Genomic DNA, 19,833 nt, shown 5'->3' on the forward strand with positions numbered 1-19,833 from the left:
AAACTGGTATATTATTGCAATGATAACACGTTAATGATGAAACTAAAGTGAATAATGCAGATTTACTTTTTTTTATTTTTGGTTGTATTTATTGAGAATTCTGATACATCTATTTAATAAAAGAAAACAGTTTGGTGGAACCTTCATCTCAACAAAAAAGCTCAGTGAAATATATGCCACCAACATGCCACATATGTGCTGCTAATGTACATTTAAAAGAACATTCAAGTTTATTACAACTCAGGTCTTATTTTCATAGTTTTAACCATCATTTGTCTGGCATATCTAATGTTTATGTCTAATAGTAAAATTGCACTCACCAAATTAATTGCTGAGGTCTTGGATTGTGGTATCACTAACAAGAAGTCAAATGGAGCAAGAAGCACAAGAGGTCAACCACACAGATTTGAAACACACACACACACACAGGTTCTGACCCAACCTGTATGTTTTAATCATAAATCATAGATCACAGGCAAATATTTTGGAACTTTGACTTGCCATCTGAGGGTACATGAGCATTTATTACTATTATTAGTGTTGTTACTATTGTATGTTATTGCTATGCTATTACGGTTTCAACTACAGTTCTACCACAAAATAATGGTAATGGTAACATATTCTGGGTCACCTTTTTTTTCACAAGTTTGATTGTCAAACTGCTTTCATATTGCTCCAGTAGACTTCCTTTTACTGATGTTGCTGTTTCCTGATCTTAGAAATAACTTTGGTGAGCACAGTGTTATCCCAGTCAATAGAAATGGTGGCCAAACCTTACCAAAAAGACTTAATTGGAAAAAACCCAAATTTTGCTTTAAAGCCAAGGCAGTTGCGTTTATTTGCCTTGTTGCTGAGAGATGAAAAGATCAATAGCACTTGTACTTCTGTGAGCTACATATGAGGATGGAACTTTTTAATCTATACAAAATCCAAAGTGTAACTATGACAAGTCTTGTCATTGTCTTGTTTTGATATTTTGGTTTTTGCACTAATGGAATCAATGAGATTGAAGACTCGGCAAGGCTTTCTGTTCCAGCAAAAAAATAACCTAATCAGCGTCATATCTAGCCTGCAAAATACGAGAAAGATATTGATCTTCTCATCTAACTATCAACAAGAAAGGGAATAATATTTCTTTAAAATATGTCAAACTTTTGCTTGAAGTAAAGATGTCATATAATGTGGAACAGCAAACAGGTACCAGACAGCCACATGCCAGCAGAGATATTTCTTCTCAGAGAGGTGCAGTCTGCTGCAGTGACATTCAAACATGATCCACCAGGTCATCATTCTTACACCTGGAGCTATTTTACTCACTGTGCGTGCGTGAGTGTGTGCAATGAAATATAGTGCAATTGAGGTTCACCTGGCCAAGTGAGAATGGCCTTTGTATGTCACATATATAATGAGTGATGGTGATGCTGGCTGAGAAAAGTCAGGCCTCAGATTGAATGTAGTTCTGGTCCTCTTTGGCTTTTATCTACACTTTAAACTGGTACTGCTCCATTCAGATTTTAATGAAGACGTCAGGTACACAGTGTAGCCAATATACAATAAAACACAGGAAAGGATACGAGCCAGATATGTTTCCCCTTCTGTAAGCCAGGTAATTTTAACCCTCATGATAGATATTTCAATAAATGTGGCCACTTTAAAGTGATATTTTGGATAATCAGAGTAACAAGTCCACATGTTACAGATGGTCTGTTAAGCGCTGCCAGAGTTTAATTTTCTTGTGTAAACTTTAGTGGAATCCTTCTTCTGTTTTCTTTTTCCAGTGGACCAGGTGCTTTATGATGGCATTCTCCAGCTACACAATCTAGTTTTTGGACTGAATCCACAATGCAATGAGCATAGTGTTTCTGTTTGCTTTCCTCACATCACTGATGGATTTGAATTGTCAGGAGTGGATACTTTAGTGCAGATTGTTTTGGACCAAGAGATGACTTAACCAAGAACCAAGCAACTGGCTTACTTTAAGCACCTGGTTCATTTTCATGGATCTAATCCTTGTGTTTTGCACTATGTGATTATACCAGCAATCTGAGAAGTGTCAAAAACATCACGTATCGACCTTAACACAGGGATATACAAGCCAGTCTCTTTATACTCTTTTGCTGCTTAACCCTCTTCATTCTTAGAAACCTCTTCTTCATATTTCCATATAAAACCACTTCAGGCACTACAGCCTCTTATGAAATCTTGCAATCTCTGCAATGTCTGAAGCCCTCCAGCCTCTTAACTCTGCAACCTCCTCCTCTCCTTCCTCTTTATTATCTAAATGCTGTGCATTCTCTTTAACATCTGCAACCTCTTCCTCTTCTTCACTGCCTGGAACTTTCTCATCCTCCCCTGCAACCTGTTGGTCCACAACCTACTCCTTCATCTTTCTGACTGCAGCAATTTAATACCCTTCATCTAGTCTCTTAACCCCCAAGAATGAAGAGGCACCTCACCTAACTTGTTAATGTAAACTAATTATACACTAAAATAACTTTGCCTGATCTTGGGATTCTTAAATGTCGCCGGCCTCGTCACTGGGTCAGAGGGTGAAAGGAGGAAGAAAACGATGACTGCTTGTTTGGATGATAATTGTTGTAATGCAAATGGTTAAACTGCACCACTGGTACTGGTTCGTTGGCCACGATGGAAATAAATGACCGTAATTACATTGAACTGCAAACATCTGTGTACAGAATGGGGAGAGAGCAAGTGAGCGAGCAAGAGAGAGAGAGAGAGAGAGAAAAAAGACACAACTCCATTAGCGTAATGCGCAGTGAAATTTCACTCACAGTGCAGAAAGTCGTTAAGTGCTCTCCATCTGTCTTTCTGAGTCTAGGAAAATTTCAGCACATTTATTATTTAGAATATCCTGGGCCTACCATTATCAAGCTCAACTTGCGAGAGCACCTTTTTGACTTTTACTCAGTCATGGCTCATTGAATTAGCCAGGACTAAATGGGCAGTTAAAACATGTAGAAATCAGGGGACTGACATCTGAGCACCACCAACGTATTGTTTAAGCATAGTAGTTGCTCTGTAGTTCTGTCTCTGATTTGCTGTGCGTCCTTATATTCTCTAGCCGCTTGTCCCAAGCTCTATTCATGTCTTTGTCTCAGAAATTCCTCCTGAAGTTACACTGCGTAAAGACTTGAACTTCCTCCAAATTCAGAACTAGAATACAGCTTTTAAAACTTATGTCCTTTTGAGAGATGCTTTGTTGAATTCACTGGACAATCTATGTGAAATACATCTATGCAAAGAACATGATGTTCTACATGTGTAGCAGCTGCAGGACAGGATGCTACGCATTCTTCTGAAATCCTGGCCAGTGCTACAGTAAGTCTTCCCAAACAGCCCATATGAGTCCACTGTCTTTCAGCTGCTGCCAGACAAGATCCTGCCAAATAAACCAGTGTTGCTATGCAGTGTGCAGAAAGAGTTTATCCGCCTTCCGGTACGCATCCCTCAACTTATTAACATTCAGCTAGGGGGCTTAAGGGTCTATGTGATGGATGGATGTCGTTGAGGGGTCTGACAACTGATTAATGCCTTAATTATCTTCAGCGAGGACCTGCCACTCCTCCCAGAGCTGACAGAGTGAGCTGTGTGTGGCCTGACGAGTAGCGCTATGTTCAGGGCTCGCCCACTGCTATCTGCTCTACCAGGGTCACATTCATTTTCTTCCCAAAGAAAAATCTGAGCTTTTTGTGCTGAAAAGGTGTACAATGTTGATGAAACAGTGCATCAGGGTGTTCTGGGATCTTTGCCACTGTGAGTGTGAATAAGAAAGACAACTTTTCAATGTAGGCTCCTCATCTTTTTGCCAGTTTTGTAAAAGGTCCCTAAAAGTCATACTTGATTACCGTTGATTACCGAAATTGCTCTACTTTGGCTGTGGTACAACATTTAATCTGCAAAGTAACAAGTAATTACAGTTATCAAAGAAATGTAGTGGAGTAACAAGTATAATATTTCCTCCAAAATTTAGTGGAGTTGCAGTGTAAAGTAACCGGAAATGGAATTACTTGCTGACGTACAAGTACCTCAAAACTGCACTGAGGCACAATACTTAAATAAACGTACTTAGTTACATCTGCTTATTGTAAATAAAAATTATTGCCTTGACGAATGCCATTATGACTCTAAAAAGTTAATCTGTAAGCAATCTTATGTTGTATGTCCAATAGCTACAGTAATACCTAAAGGACAATAATTGATTTGGATCAGTTCAAATAAATTTGTTAGTATAGAATGTTAATATTATGTTGGAAGTGGCATGCAGACACGTGCTGCAGTCTGTAACAATACAAAAATCAAAACAAGAAGAATGATGATTTATTGTTATATGACTGAATGTCAGTGAACATTTAGGAATAGAAGAGAACAGTGAAATGCATTCTTAATCTACTCACATTGCTGTCATAGCTGAAGTTTGTATACTCACAGAACACACGTTTCATTTGAGAGGTATTTAATTGCAATTTTTGAGGAAAAATTCTGTAGTGTGTCATATTATATTGGTAGGTGTTTGTGTTATGTTGTCCAGACCTTGTTGAAACTGAAAAAAACTTCCTCTTCCTCTCTGTATTTCACAATAAAGATGGAAGCCTACTGCACTGTATTTAGATCTTTTAAAGTCACAAGTGGGTAAATAGATCTGCCGCTGTAACATTGTTGAACATTGGTCTAAAACAGTAGCTTTATGCCTGAAAAACAATGCTGTTTTCAACACAATATAGTATATCTGTATATAATTTTTTCAAAACAAAAGGTGTTGGTGTTATTTTCCATCACTACATGCATAAATGGCCTTGTTCTCTAATTCTGAACTGATCGATACCAAAATCTTATCATTAATGTTTTAAATCACTAAAACCTAATAATATGAACCGCATTGGTCACCACAATATATGTTCAGCCAATTATCCACAGAAATGAGAAAAGTACAATGTGTTAATATCTTGTCAGTTTTTAGCTACCCTCAGTTGATTTAATCCTGATAGAGATTTAAAATAAATTATTTAAAATGCCTTCTTAGATTATTACTGATCTGGGGAGTTAAATGAGGTTAATTTTCTGTGAAATTATGTATTGATCAGTTCTTTAGGAGGAAGACTATACAGCATATTTCTAGAATTTAAACTGACTTAAGTCTAAGGTCTGTCTTCTAGTTGGCAGACATTTCAGAACCAAGTGTAGAAAGCCATTTGAGGGAGATAATTTTTTTGTCTTGTGCTTGGGGCGTCAGTCTCATGCGGATTGGTGCCTAAATGGGACTGAGAGTGTCTTTATTGCCAACAGAAGGTGTAAATGGGCATTTCTTGTTAGGACAGAAATTTAAAGACAGTCACTTCAATTGCGCTTTCCAACAGAATGCCATCCGATGCTTTCAGAAAGGAAAATGCATCAGTTTTGAGACATGCACAAACACACACCTACATGACATAACTAAAATACATACTGGCAAGTGCAGTTATACAAACTTCAAAGTTAAGTGCCTGCTCTTGTCAGATCTGTAAAAGTATTTAGAAAAAGAACCAGTTTCCTTAAAAAGAATCCTTTTTAAATGTATTTATCTCCAGATGGTTTGGAGGCTGAGCTTCTGCCTACGAGGGTACTTCAGATAAGGTTGTGTTTCATCAAAAATTACAAGTGTATGCAGAATGACACATGCTGATGCAGTTTGTGTGTACTGTGTGTGTTTTTGTTGCAGGTGTGTGACTGGTGCAAACATATTCGCCATACTAAGGAGTACCTGGACTTTGGAGCTGGAGAGCGGAGGCTGCAGTTCTGCAGTGCCAAATGCCTGAACCAATATAAAATGGACATTTTCTACAAGGAGACCCAGGCTGCACTGCCTGGAGCACTGTGTAACCCAGGACATGGGACTAGTGGGGAAAGTAAACTGGAGTGCAGTGGAGGGGTACAGCTGCTCACTCCTGAATCTTGGGGGACACCATTAACGGACCTCCGACGTAAAGCTCCCTCACCAGGAGGGCCTTCCACAACCTCTGCTTTGGCCCCTTCCAGTTCTTCTGCCACTTCACCCTCAGATAATGCTGCTGTCTGCTCGCCGTCCTCCTCCTCCTCAGCCAAGATCCCTACACCCAGACCCCATGAAAGCCCCACAATTCCTCCTCCACCTGTTCCAACTTTGCACCCACCTGTTGGGGTTCCTTCAGGTAGCCCTCCAATGGTGATGACACCCCGGGGACCCATGCCCCTGCCTTTGTTCATGGAGCATCAAATGATGCAGCAGATGCGTCCACCATTTCTTCGCACCTCTGCCCACCCGGCAGGACCCAATAGCCCCCTGTCAAACCCTATTATCCCTGGTATTGGCCCACCACCTCCCCCCAGGACCATTGGTCCAGCGTCAAGTCCCATGCACAGGCCCCTGCTGTCTCCACATGTTCACCCCTCATCCAATCCCAATCCTGGCATGATGCCTCCCCATCCTGGTCTCCCCATGCCAGGTCTGCCCCCTTTCCCCCCAGTCAACATGATGCCCAATGGACGCATTCCTCTACCCCCAGTGATGAACTTTGGTATGCCAACCTTGGCCCCACTGGTACCCCCACCAACTCTCTTGGTCCCTTACCCTGTCATTGTACCCCTGCCAGTCCCAATCCCTATTCCAATCCCAATTCCCTTCAGCCCCAAAGACTCCAGGGACCAGCCAGAGGGAAATGGCTCCATCCAAAATGCTCCAGAGCCCTCCAAAGCTTCAGCTTCTGGTCCACATTCTCCAGGTTTGTGTGGAGGTGACAGGGGTGAGCAGAAAATAGAGCCAACTGGTGCAGCATGTCTCTCTCCTTTACACTCAGAGAGAGGTAGGGCAGCTTTGGTGGACTTGACTGTGAAGGCAGAGGACAATTCGGGCAACCTATGTTTATCCAGCGGCCCTGGATCGATGGAAGGAGTGATTGATCTAACTGTGGGCCAGAAGTCAGGTCAACAGCAGGTAATTCAGAGGATGCTACCAGGAGTGCAAGTCAAAGTAGAGGCAGATGCTGAATCAAGATCTCCACCAGCTCTTGGGCTGGGTAGGGAAAAAAAGTGTAGTCATGATGGAGGGGAAGGGGCCGTCTCACAGGGCCTCCTCAGTACGGCAGAGTTGGAAGGGGCCACATTCCCAAACACACTGGAATCATCAGGCCCACCTTCCAGCAACAGCAGCCCTTCTGGCAATGCTGATCCTCCAGTGAACCAGCTAAACCCCTGTATCTCCAACATTACCCCACCACCCTTACCCAGCACAGCAAGGACCCAGCCCCAACCCCTGCCTCAGCTCCAAACTAGCCCTGCTGCCCCATGTAATGTCATAGTCAATGGTACGGGATGGCATTCACTTCTCACTCCTGCCTTTGACTCTTGCCCTGATCGAAAAGGAGACTGCGTTGCAGGAGAAGAAGAATCAAAGGGGCAGCCAGCTAATGGTGAGCTGGAGCGAGAAGCACTGAAAGAGAACAGTTGCTCGGTTGCAGAATGGGAACCTGGGAAGCGGGTCCCAGTGCCAGATGAGATGGCAGACACACTGGAGGGTAAGCCAGACCCTGATTCTAACTTGGAGGAGGGTGAGCACGCCTATGCCCTGCCGCTGTTGTCTACCGGAGGCTGCGTGGTCATCCAGCCTGTGCCAAAGCCCGGCACTGACAAGACAGCCATCCTGTCCTGCTCCATCAGTGCCCCTTTATCAGCAGCCGGGAGCCCTGAGCTGGAGCCGCCGCTGAAGAGGAGGTGTCTGCGAATCCGCAATCAAAACAAATGAGGTGGGTTCACCCCAATGTCCACCCAGAAACATTTTTATGCAGTTGTATACACCCTGTATTTAAGTAGAAATTTACAGATTACAGATAGACAGATACAGATTTATTCAGTCGCATTTTGTAATTTACAAATAGAATAATCAGTTGATTTTGATGTTTCAAAATTTCTTGCACCAAGTGTATATCTTTAAGTTCTTTGAAATTACCTCCTTTTTTGCAACATGCTCTTTAAAGAGTAGTTTATTATTCATGCCGAATTTTAGCCTTTTAAAATTTGTGAAATTCTTGCAACAGGGTTATTTTATATTTTGTCCAGTGCAGCATGATCATTTTGGCACAATAACACTGATCACCTCATCAGAATCTCACAATGTGATGCCTGATTCAAGGTTAGACACAGTGTACCCTCAAACAGACAGAATAGAAGAGATCAAACATGCGTCAACTGATATTTTATCTAAAAAGAACGTGAGTGCATGTTCCCAAGCCTTCCCAATTTGATTGTGTCAGACCATGAGCAGGTGATGTATTTGAACATCACCTGGAGGGGCACTCGAAGGGACTGACTTTAAAAGCTTTTAAAAAGGTTAATGAACCAGGAGGGGATGTGATATGAAGCCTGTTTTTGTAGAGATGAATTAATTCAGCACATTTTAAAAAGGAGATATTCATTCAGGCAGGTATGGAAGGGGATATGCCAGGATTTCTCCATGTGTCTTACCCTGAGCACTTAGACACTACAATTTAACTTGTTAATTATTGTCAACATATATCATATCATGTTATCAGATATCATGTTTACACCTCTGCTTGTTTTATTTTGCACATTTCTTTCTTGGAACATGTGTTTATCCAGCACATAAATTTTCTAAAAACTTAGACACACACATATATATATATATATTTATATATATATTCACTTATGAGCCCGCACATTGGTCCTATTTTGCAGAAAAATTACTTGTTGCTTTACTTTTTGGCAGATTACCTCCATGAGCTTCAGAATGGAAATAGGCAGTCTTTTATGATAAAAGATTTATTCAACACATTAATACAAATTTAATGATGCACTCCTCGAGTTGTTAATTAAATGAAAGAGCAATTGAGGGCCAATTCAAGTCATGGTAACATGAGGCGAGGGCTCAGAATTAGAGTAATTAATAACGACAAAAGATGGAAATCAACCCCCATGCTCAGTTAGTACTGCTGAAAGCGTCTGAATTGAATTATAGAAATGATGGAGAAAATCTACCGTAACCTTCAGATGGCTAAACAGACACAGTTTTTGATTACTGATAAGAGAGAATGCCAAATCTTTTTGCTATATCTCACCTTCCCCACTTGTCTGCAATATCACAAAGCATTCATTATGAAGCAGCTAAAACATTATGTAAAATTTATGCCACCAGAGAAGCAGATGCTAAATATTTCATTCTTTATTTGTCCAGAAGTGTCCTCAAGCTGATGCTGATTGGATGTACCAATAAGAGTAAACCCAAAACTGGGAAGCACTGCTTAAAATCTGCATTGATCCTCTATGTTTTAACATCAAAACTGTTCTTGTGTCGTTCTTGTATGAGCTCCATTTTTCTGAACTAAACAACCCCTATTCTCCCACTTACATTAAAGTTAAAGTTTAGGTTGCCTGCTTGACTTCATGCAACAACTTCACAAAATAAAGCCTCAGTCTAATTCTCCTCCCACTCTGTTTCACAGATGGACGCTCTGAGGACCACAGTGCCATCAACGACACTCACTTGTCCACCCCCCACCTCCGAATCCCACCCCTCCCAACTACACCACTGCACACGTGCACACACAAACATTTTTCTCATCTTCACTCATCGTCCAGTCTACCAGCACCACAAATCGCCTTCGACGACTGATGAGAGTCCAACCAAACATCTTGTGTATCATAATAGAGCGGACAGGACTCCTTCTTTCTGTGTCACAGACACTCTGATGGACTGAACTTTTTGATGTCATGGTCAGCAGGACCGCTTGACCTTTGAACTGTAGACAGTATTCCTGCAACAGGAGGACTTTACCCCACTGTTTCTCTCCTCATTTAGTGACTCTCAGTCCGCACTGGCTCTTAATACCATATAGCTTATCCACCCTCTGCTATCAAAGAAAGTGCTTTGTGTATTGTCTGCCACTATGGAACAAACTGTAGTGTCCTATATTCAAAGCTGCTGCTGGGACATTAGTGAAGGAACCCTACTGAGAGATTTCCATCCCTCAGTGAAATGCTCCTGTTTCGGTCCAACGTCGTGCCACACCGTGGCTAGAAAAGCTCTGATCCAGTAAGTGTTATTGAATGCATTTCACGAAGTTAAGATTTAGAGCCACAGAGATGGCAAAATGGCAGAAACACTGTTCTGCCGTCTTGGTCTTTGCTTGTGCACAACCAGCTAAAATGTACTTGCCAATCTGACACTGTTCTGTGTGATTGTGATGGGTGGTAGCTATAAAGAAGCACAAGCATGAATACAGTTAATAAAACACGACTGAAGGATTGTTTGAAAAGATAGAGGCTAGAAAAGAGCCCTTGGACATAAAATCACCAGACCTGTCGAGTATTATTCCTACTAAATTAGCAAACTGGAGAATAAAATATTAACCTTCACCAGCAAGGGATGGTGTGTTGGTGGAATCATGCAATCTCTGTCATTTTCCTGTGGCTTCTATTCATTTGCGCTTAAACTTCACAGAATTTAAATATATGTCGTTACACAAGAATGAGACAGAATTGTCATGATAATCATTCCTACTCCTGACAGTTTTACACCCTCTGGAATGCTGTCTGTGAGCTTTAACATTAACACATGGTAGTTACAGTAATAGGGGCTCCTGCTTTCAAGGTTTACTGCACCTCCAAAAGAACTGGGAAGGCAATTCAATGTAGAAGTTCAACCTGCAATGGGCACTTGCTTCCGCAGGCTAGTTCTCAGTCTTTTCTATAATACATTACCAGTGACGTTCCTGTAATGGGTTAGTTTGAGACTGTCTACACTGAATTTAGAGAGGTCAGAGGGGTCTTTTGGGACCCAGAGGAAAACTGCTGAAGAAACTACTACTAAACAGACTGAGAACAAACTCATTTTGAAAGTAATCTGAGGAATATTTTATATGCTGCCTCATGCTTATCCACCAATCCTGCCAAGTTGCTTATTTTTTTGCCAAGTCTTTCAGTTTTAAGCTTAAGTTTAAAATCAGCATTTTCCTTGATTCAGTGTCATGCTCTATGTACAGCTATTTGGGCAGTTTAAGTAAATTCAGCTGTCACCCATCCAGTTTGATCTGAAGCCTGTGAGTTGGGACTCCGTCAAACAAAGCCAGCATTTAGTTTACACTCCTGGAGGAGGTACAATATACCAGGGCGAGACAAGGTATTATAATATGCCAAAGGCGTCTGGTGTGTTGAAGCAAAACATGTCACCTAGTTTTCAGCAGAAATTAGATTTCAAAGTGAAGTCTTGACCAGAAAATTTATAGTTGCCAAAATAACAAGCACTTAAAGGAAGATACTAGAGAGCACAAGTGGACGTCAAAAGCAGTATTAACAGTATTAAGGTGAAATGCAAATCTGGATTAAAAAGATGTTACAGGACTTGGATGATCTTTTATCATGAGTTACATCAGATATGTACTACACTTTGCCATCCCGTACTTTCTCACTGATTTTCATGTAGCCTTTGCTTTAGTCAGTTCTGCCATGGTGAGACATTGTGTGATTTATTTTGTGTCCACATTAGACCCAGAATTTGCTCATACACATAGGCATACCTGCTGTACTCATACTCATACACACACATGCGTGCACACACACACGATGCACATAGTAAATGTAACGATGTGTATGTGTGTGTGAGGCAGGTGCAAGCAGAGAGACCAATTGAGATTGCAGAATGTTGACTCAGAGTAAGTTGTGTGCAACTCTATCTGTTGCCTGTTAGTCAGGCATTTAGGCTTAGCTTGCTGCTTGCCAAGGCCCAGCTTTGGTGTCACTTAAAGCATTTCCTTGCCCCCGCTTCATTTCTCCCCAAGCAAAGGCAGTGGAAATGCTTTGTTTCTTTCTTGTGTTGCTAAATCACATTTGTCCATAGGTAGAGGTTTTTCTTTCTGTAAATCTTTTAACAGACAATATATACACACCATTTCTAAACTTATAGTTTATAGCAGAGAAATAGAAATTGAGCAGTTACTGGAATTTCTCTGTCAAGTCAGTTGTCTCATCCAGAATCCAGTAAAAGAGCAAAAACCAGGGTTGATGTAACCTAGAAATTGGATCCTTTAGTTTCTGTGTTGTGAAACAAATGTGGTAGACATACAAAATTAGGGCTATAGCCAAGATTTCAGAGGTCTTGAAGGGGATATGCCCCCCACCCCCGAACACACCCCTCAACATTTTGACCAGAAAAAAATAATTTCTTAGTTACTTTGGTTCTTCATATTTAATCTCTTCAGTTAGCTTTTCAATTATACTTTATGTGAATTTGATTCCTTTTAAAATGTATATTTATTTTAATCAATGGAATGCAGAGTCTCCCTAAAGGACATGGCCTCTTCAGCAGAAGCTATTCTGTACAAAAGAGAGCCACTGATACAGCTTTGTCCTTTGTGCGAAGCAGCACAAATTACAGTTTCCTTGTGGTTATTGTAAGAGCCTGCTCCAAGCAATTTAAAGAAATGGGAAAAGTGTTTAGTTAATTTTCAAAATGATCAAAAGGTAGAGAAAGGTGTTAATGTTGTTATTATATGACATATAGACTGACACATTATTGTCCTGCTAGCATTCGAGACCAGTGATATCAGTGTGAGCAGATTGCTATGGAATGTACGGAGCACACTGATCCTGTTAATCATAGGATGAACCCTTTTCAATTTGAACTGTGGTGATGAGCTCTCCTCTAGCGCCACCCTCAGGACAAAATATCAACTTTGCTCTTGAAATATCTAAAACTACTGGCCAAATTTCAATTAAAGGAATTCAGCATTTTGGAAAATGCCCTTATTTGCTTCTCCACTGAGCATTAAATTAGAAATTGTTAACACTCACACTGTGTAGCTAAAACCAGTCAGTTAGCTTAGCTTTGCACAAAGACTGGAAACATCTATAATGAAATCTTTTGTTATGACTGCTTTTTCTCCTGCTCGACACCTTCACACACACACATTCAGACACACACAGACACAACAACATGCATGTTACATCTGATCCTAATCTGCACCATGTTGTGTTGGCGTTGCAAATGATACACAATGTCTGTGTCTGAGGCAGATATTGAAGATATGAGAGCCTAACTCTCAAGTGGACATCCTGGACCACTGAATCAGTCATTGTGATAGCAGACAGACTCATGACAAATCTCCAGCATTCCTTTTTTGATGATGGACTACAGGCTTGGTCAACAGCCTGAATTATGCAATGACAACTCCAACCCTAATATAGATGAGTGGTCCACAGACAAAATAAAACATGACATGACTTCATGTTACTTTTCAAAAACAACAGAGAAGTTGCCTTAACTCTTGCTTGTATAATCTCTACAGTTAAGACAATGATGCTCGCTTGTAAAGAAGACTATCCCTTCTTTGTAAAAAATGAAATATACCAGAAACAACAACTTTGTTATCTTGCTAGTGTCAATGTATACATGATCCGCTTTTTCTGTAACTTGTATGAACCCTCACATTTTTGCTAAGAAGAAACCCTCCCCTTGAACTCCTTGTTCCTAAACATCCAATCTGTTCAGCGTTTTAACTTGTGGTGGACTGTCAATCTTTTTGTGTACATTTTATAGTATTATTTATTGTTGACAAGTTTTGCATTTGCAAATAAGAAAAAAGTGAAGGTGGTTTAACCTGAGCATTCTGTTCCAATGTGAATGCCTGGTTAACAGTGAAAAGCTTTTTTTAATTATTAAAATGGAGAAAACAGTACTATGAGGAGATGATCTTCTGATTTTTTTATTATGACGTTGTAACATGTGCATAACATGTGGCCAAATTTGCTTTGGAAAATAACCATTTTTTGTGTTGTAACAGTATTTGTTTTATTCAGTGAATTGCTCATGAAGACAAATAAATAAGAGGCACACACAAGCTTGTTTCAGATGAGTCATATATGTGCTCATTGTATGGACATGCACACATCAAAGTCATATACAATATATATAAAAACTACCATCTTCTTTGGCATCGTTAATTGGGAGATTTTGACTTGATTCATCACTTCACATAATTTACAAGATGTCAGAGAACTACAGAAAATCAGTGGAAACCTGTGAAAATCACAATTAACAACTGTCATGTGAATGACATTGGTGTCACATTGTTGAGTCAAAATTTTCCAAAATAAAACCTTTCATAGAAAACACAGAAAAAAGCTGTGCAGTGTGACAAAATTTCTGGCAACTTGTGCTCTTTTTGATTGACTTTATTCGTTCCTATTTGTTTACAACAGCAATTTTTTCAAAAATACTCTAACCTATGTTAGCTGATATTACGTTCTAGTTTTCCACTTTTTAATACAATCGAAAAGCAACACAATAGAAAGACAGCAGCTTGCAGTGACACTGATTTTACTTGCCCAACAACAGACGAACCAACAGCTTCTGCTGGATGGCAACACTGCTTGGACAACCACACACAGAACAGCAGTACACCATAATAGTGGAACCTGTAGAGATAATAATAACAATTTGTTAGGTTTAGTTATTATTGTGATTACATTTGCTAATGATTATTTTGGACAGCAGTGTGTGCTTGCCAGTTCTAGCAGAGAAAAGTTTTGAATTTATATTTTTATTTATTATATTGGGGATGGGGACTCAGGGGACACACTGAACACATCCATATAATGGGGGCTCTAAAATGTTATTAATAATTAATGCACAAGTGATTACGTGCTAACACATTTTACAATATTAAATGTATTCATAAGTAGGTTTTGGTTATACCATTTAAATATTGATGATGATTAAAAAAATAAAAACAACACCATATAATGAAATAAGTAATTGCAACTTCTAGTTCCTGATAATTAGCCCACCAGTGATGTTAGTTTGCAATGAAGTAATTATTTATTAATTGGTTAAAATTCCACATAATTTTTTAAATTAAAGAGTGATGTGAAATATACCCACTTTCAGCAAAACAAACAGTTTTTAACAAATCCAATATTTAGCATACAGTTGGAGGAATATCAGACTTTTAGGTCACAGCTCTGCAGATGAGGAATGTGGATTTAATGGTCTCTAGCTCCATCGTATGGCTTCTGAAAGTATTGGCCCACTGCGTAGGGAGGTGGGCTAATACTGTAAAGTGCTCCTTAAATTTTGCACATCATCATCATCATCATCATCATCATCATCAGTTTGTTCTCCTGTTTGAAATATTGATTCGTAACTATAAAATAATCTAAACACAAATCGTTATTGATTTTTTACACTCCTTCAGCAGTCCTAATAACATTCAAAATGGAAATAATACATCATTAGACCTTTTTTACAGAAAATCACAATTGGAAAAGCACATGGTGTAAATAATATGTGTAATATGTGTAAATAATAAAATTAATGCTGACTGAATTCCAGTTAGCTGCTTCAATTTCCTGCTTGTTCACAGTTCGCTGTCACGCTATCATGACTCATCGGGACACTTGAGTAGAACAGAGCCAGAGTTAAGAGTAAAACCTGTGCTTTTCCTACTATGACAAGTCAAAGTGTCTGTTGTAAAAATGCCTATAAAACACATAGATAAAAAGTGTCACATGTACGAACCAAAGAAATTGGGATTTATCAATTCAGACCTGTAAATTTAAACCTGTTTAAACTAGTTAATGGGTTATCTTCACTAGACTGACTTAACAAATGAACAAATGTTGCACCAAAGAACAACTGCCAATGTGAAAAATAATGAGAATTTTCACAGCCATGAGCACAGTCAGCAGAGGTGCGGATTATTTCTTTCTCTCACCTCTGATTGCTGCTTTGAAAAAAAAATCAAAGAATCACTTAAACTTAATCAACAATCTGGGTTGAAAAGTGATGAAATGATAGCATCCCTGTTACTTTTGTTTTTTTAACTAAGACAAAAGACTAGCCAAATTCCACAAAAATAACTTATTGCACAACATTAATATTCCCTGCAGAATGGAGGATGATGTGGTAAATTTAACTGTCTATGTGGTACAGCATGACCAAAGCTCACAGGATTGTAAGGTGATGGCTCATAGTTTTACTCTCCAACAAAAATGATCAAATAACACTCAATCTGCGTCAATCAGTTGTATTATATTTTGGGTTGTAATGGATTATGATTAAAAAAAGCTCATAAGAGGCACAAGTTGAAGATGGTGTTTGTCTGGTGGGGTGCTTTAGCTGTCCTTCTGTAAGTTATGAGACAGGGTCACTAAAAACATTCTGATTTGGTTTTATAAGTGGAAAGATGACAGTAAAAGTGAAGTAAAACTGGAGCTTCTTTAACCTGTGCCTCGAGCAGTTCACACTTCACACTTCACACTTCACACTACATATCCCGGATATCACCTGTCAAAGAAACTGTTGTTAAGGGGTTTTCCCTTGATTTTCAGTTACTGAGGTTTGTATTTCTGTGGGTGGCGCTTGTGTGTCCGTCTGTTCCAACGCTGTGGCTGTTGCTCCTCAGACTAACTTTTCAAAATGAAGAATGCACCACTTCCTGTTTGTGATCCAGGATTTTTTCCTAGGAAAGAGCATGCACACGGCAGCTAGGTTTTGAGCAGCAACAGTAATTACCTGCAAATGAAAACAGTATAATGTGATATGTGACCATCAAGGAGTAAGGTGAAGGGGTGCATCTGTGGTCCAACTGCCCCATCTGTTGTGTGAAACAGAATATATTACACTTGTTGTAATCAGAGTACCTTCTGAGCACAACATTCAAAACTCTTCTTTTTTAATTATTTAATGCAGTACAAATATTACAGAGAACTTGTCCTGCTATCCAACTGATTTCTTAAGATCAATGTCATCATTTCCAGATGAATCCTAAACTAATCAAATTATTTCCTCCCCGAGGGTGCAATTTCCTCCGAATAGTTGATTAGACAACTAATATCAACCATGATTCTATCAGTCCTAAGGAGCAGGTTATATGTAGACTATTTTAGACAGAAATAACTTTGGGCATAACAGCAATTAGGCTATATTATGGTGGTGATATGAAACTGAAACAGTCTGAAACCTCCCAAGGGTAGCTTACACTTGATAAACTGTTTAAGTTTTAGCTGTAGGAATGTTGTAGGAATAACGCCAATAGAGAACATTTTAAAGTTTTTTATTAATGTTTGAAATATTGTGATACGTGCTCTTCTGTTTAGCAACTAATTATTCGTTTTATAAAAGTTTGAATGTGTAAAAACGGTAAAAGGCAGTTAGGCGCAGGATAACAGGCCAGATGGCTTATGGGTAAGTGAGTCCTCGGTTGTGTTGATGTCCGTGGGAGAGAGACAGGCTTCAGACTGAGTCAGTGTGTGTTGGTGTGTAGATGTGAACGCACGGTAAGGAATTTGGAGGACTGGAGGACTTTTCTCTCCGAATAAACCTACTTGTTTTTGAGACTTAATGCGATAACAAGGACTAAACGGGGAGGACAAATGCGAAAATGCGAGAAGAAATCCAGGAAGAGAGTGTCCGCTTATTAAAAATTCAGCGCGGGAGAACAGACATTATCGCCCCTTCGGATGACTTGTGGCAGCACTGAGGATAAACTACAGGACTAACGGACTCCACACATTATTGAATGGGGTGAAACGACGCTGAATTTGCTCTAGAAGGTTAGTCCAAAGCATTTCCAAGCGGCCAAAAACCAAAGGGAAGGGGAGGAAAGGGGGGGCTAAGAAAACGCCCTGCTGCCTGTTGCTGGTATCACCACGTTCAAACTTTATCGCCGAGTTGGAAAATGCATCTACCACTTAACAAAAGGTGATAATTCGAGTGAAACGTCACCTTCATTAGCTCATAGCCAGACTGCTTGCTAACTGAGGGCCCGCACACTCACAAGTTTTTGGAAAGCTGGAAGTCTCCGCTTTGGGGATATTTTTCTCTTCATTGTGCACACTGTTCCTGTTGGAGGCGATTTGGGTGGGCTGAGAGCCCAAGGCTGCTCCGCGAGGCCCACGGCCATTAGCCAGGAACAAAAGGTTTCACATGTAAACTCACACAGTTTGGACCACCACTTCATATTTTACTAACTTTGAACGACCGACGCTGCAGTCATGTCGCTCGGCGCCGAGAGGAGGATGGAAACCCGGCTGAAGAAGCTGGAGGATATGATCAGAGACCCCAGATCTGCCATAAACCTGGAAAGTTTGCTGGTAAGTCAAGTGGGATACACCTCATAGATTATTAATGATGCCATGTTGTGTACTCGCTGAAACGCTAGACACGTATGCACACACTTTGGTAACATTATGCTGCTGACATTTAGCCATATATTTTTCTTTTTTTTTTTATCTATTTGTAACCTGCTACTGTTAGCATTGTTTTTCCATTGGGCGGGCTGTGATGCTGTATAGGACTGTTCTTTATTAGTTTTATCCTGTCCATCAAACTGTTTCCTTACATCGCATACTTTGCTATAATAAGTTTCACAGTGTTTAGAAAAAAAATGCCAAAATAAGAGCCTCGTCGAGGATCTACTGTAGATAGGCCTGATTAATGGTTAAGACTGGTTGCAGACAGTGCAGTTTGGGAATCCTTGAAGCATGTCTGCAGATTAGGATTAACTCGTGGACAATGATCCCCCTTGGTGTTTATTTATGGAGGGTAATATTAAAGGCTAAAACTCCCACCTGGTTAATATTTGGGCTGAGCAAACCAGGATTGTCCTGTAGCCCACCAGATCCACACACCTATTCTGGTCTTCCTGATTAGGAAGGTGTTGTCCATCCAGCACCTCACTTCTTCTTGTTTTGTTTTGTTTTTTCTTTCTTTTTGACTCACACAAACCCACAAATATTTCAAATTGATATATGCCATCTGTAAGTTGCCCCAAAACTACAGAAATCAGAATAATAATAATAAGAAAACCTTTATTTGTCCCACAAAGGGGAAATTGCAGAAATGCTGCATGTGAGTCATTGATTCCACTGTAACATATTCCTGTCATGCTTTCCTGCATATATCTGGGAAGGAAGCTGATCTATATCCCACAGTTGAAGTGAAGTGGTCAGTTTTTCATAGATTTTTCAGTAATTTAATAAAAAGTAATTTTACAGTTGTACCTTTATTGATACAAGCCTTCATGTATCATGCTTGGACATTTTAAACTTTTTTTGACCATCGTACTATTATTGATTACCATGCTATGGATGGGCTGATACTGTTAATAGATGCTGAGCATTTCACAAATCAAAATAGAGTGTCAGTATTTGATATTTCCTCTAATGACACAATCCGATACCAGCGTTTATCATGTCAAATTCTGAAGCAAAGGAAAATCTTTGCCACAGCGGAATTTAGAGCTTTCTTTTGCTTGATAAAGATAAATTATTCAGGTAAGGATTGATGCTTTTCAGCAGAGAGTTCAGTTCAGTTGTTATACTCTAAACTGGCTTGAATGAAAAAGTACAAGGGGTGTGCTTGTTGACAGATCCTTTTTGGTGAGTTGTGTGATGATTTGAAGTTGCAGTGGAAAAATCCTCCCACTATACCAGCATATAACATGGCGACGGTTTGAAATAAAATGGAAGTGCTTCTGACACTTAATAATCCCGTTTCCCCACCCCTCTTGATTCTGGTGTTGTTTATGGACGTTTCTCTGCAAGAACTAACAAATCTGAACTTGACAACATGTTGAATGCTCTCAGCAGAGATGCTCCACTGTCAGGACACCGGGTCACTTTTTAAATGCTCACCTCTAACTGTAATTCAGAGCTGCCACTATGTCACAGTGCCTTCTTTAGCTGTAACGAGTGGTGGTGTTTAAATTTCTGGGTCCCCTAACTGGATCTGACAGAGGGCAAACACAATGTTGTCTCTATCTTAAAAAGCATCACCTCACCCCTTTTAAT

At 39.9% G+C, this 19,833-nt stretch overlaps 2 protein-coding genes across 11 annotated transcripts in view; both read left to right on the forward strand.

Annotated features, from left to right (window-relative positions):
• Positions 1-13,867, forward strand: part of sobpa (sine oculis binding protein homolog (Drosophila) a) — a 39,304-nt gene extending 25,437 nt beyond the window's left edge. For all 5 annotated transcript variants that reach the window (XM_046413365.1, XM_046413367.1, XM_046413370.1 and 2 more), the window contains 2 exons: positions 5,717-7,775; positions 9,489-13,867. In XM_046413365.1, coding sequence (XP_046269321.1) covers positions 5,717-7,774 — 2,058 coding nt within the window. In that variant the 3' untranslated portion in view covers position 7,775; positions 9,489-13,867. The remainder of the gene's footprint in view (positions 1-5,716; positions 7,776-9,488) is intronic.
• Positions 13,868-17,219: 3,352 nt separating this feature from the next.
• The window catches only part of rock2a (rho-associated, coiled-coil containing protein kinase 2a), a 30,853-nt gene continuing 28,239 nt past the window's right edge, over positions 17,220-19,833 (forward strand). For 5 of the 6 annotated variants that reach the window (XR_006845507.1, XR_006845508.1, XM_046413897.1 and 2 more), the window contains exon 1: positions 17,220-18,135. Coding sequence is in view for 4 of the 6 variants with exons in the window: in XM_046413897.1 (XP_046269853.1) it covers positions 18,037-18,135 (99 nt within the window). In the remaining 2 variants the exon portion in view is untranslated. The remainder of the gene's footprint in view (positions 18,136-19,833) is intronic. The other variant, XM_046413900.1, reaches the window with a different exon arrangement.

Source organism: Scatophagus argus, chromosome 15, assembly GCF_020382885.2.
Source record: "Scatophagus argus isolate fScaArg1 chromosome 15, fScaArg1.pri, whole genome shotgun sequence".
In the NCBI taxonomy this organism is placed as follows: Eukaryota; Metazoa; Chordata; class Actinopteri; family Scatophagidae; genus Scatophagus; species Scatophagus argus.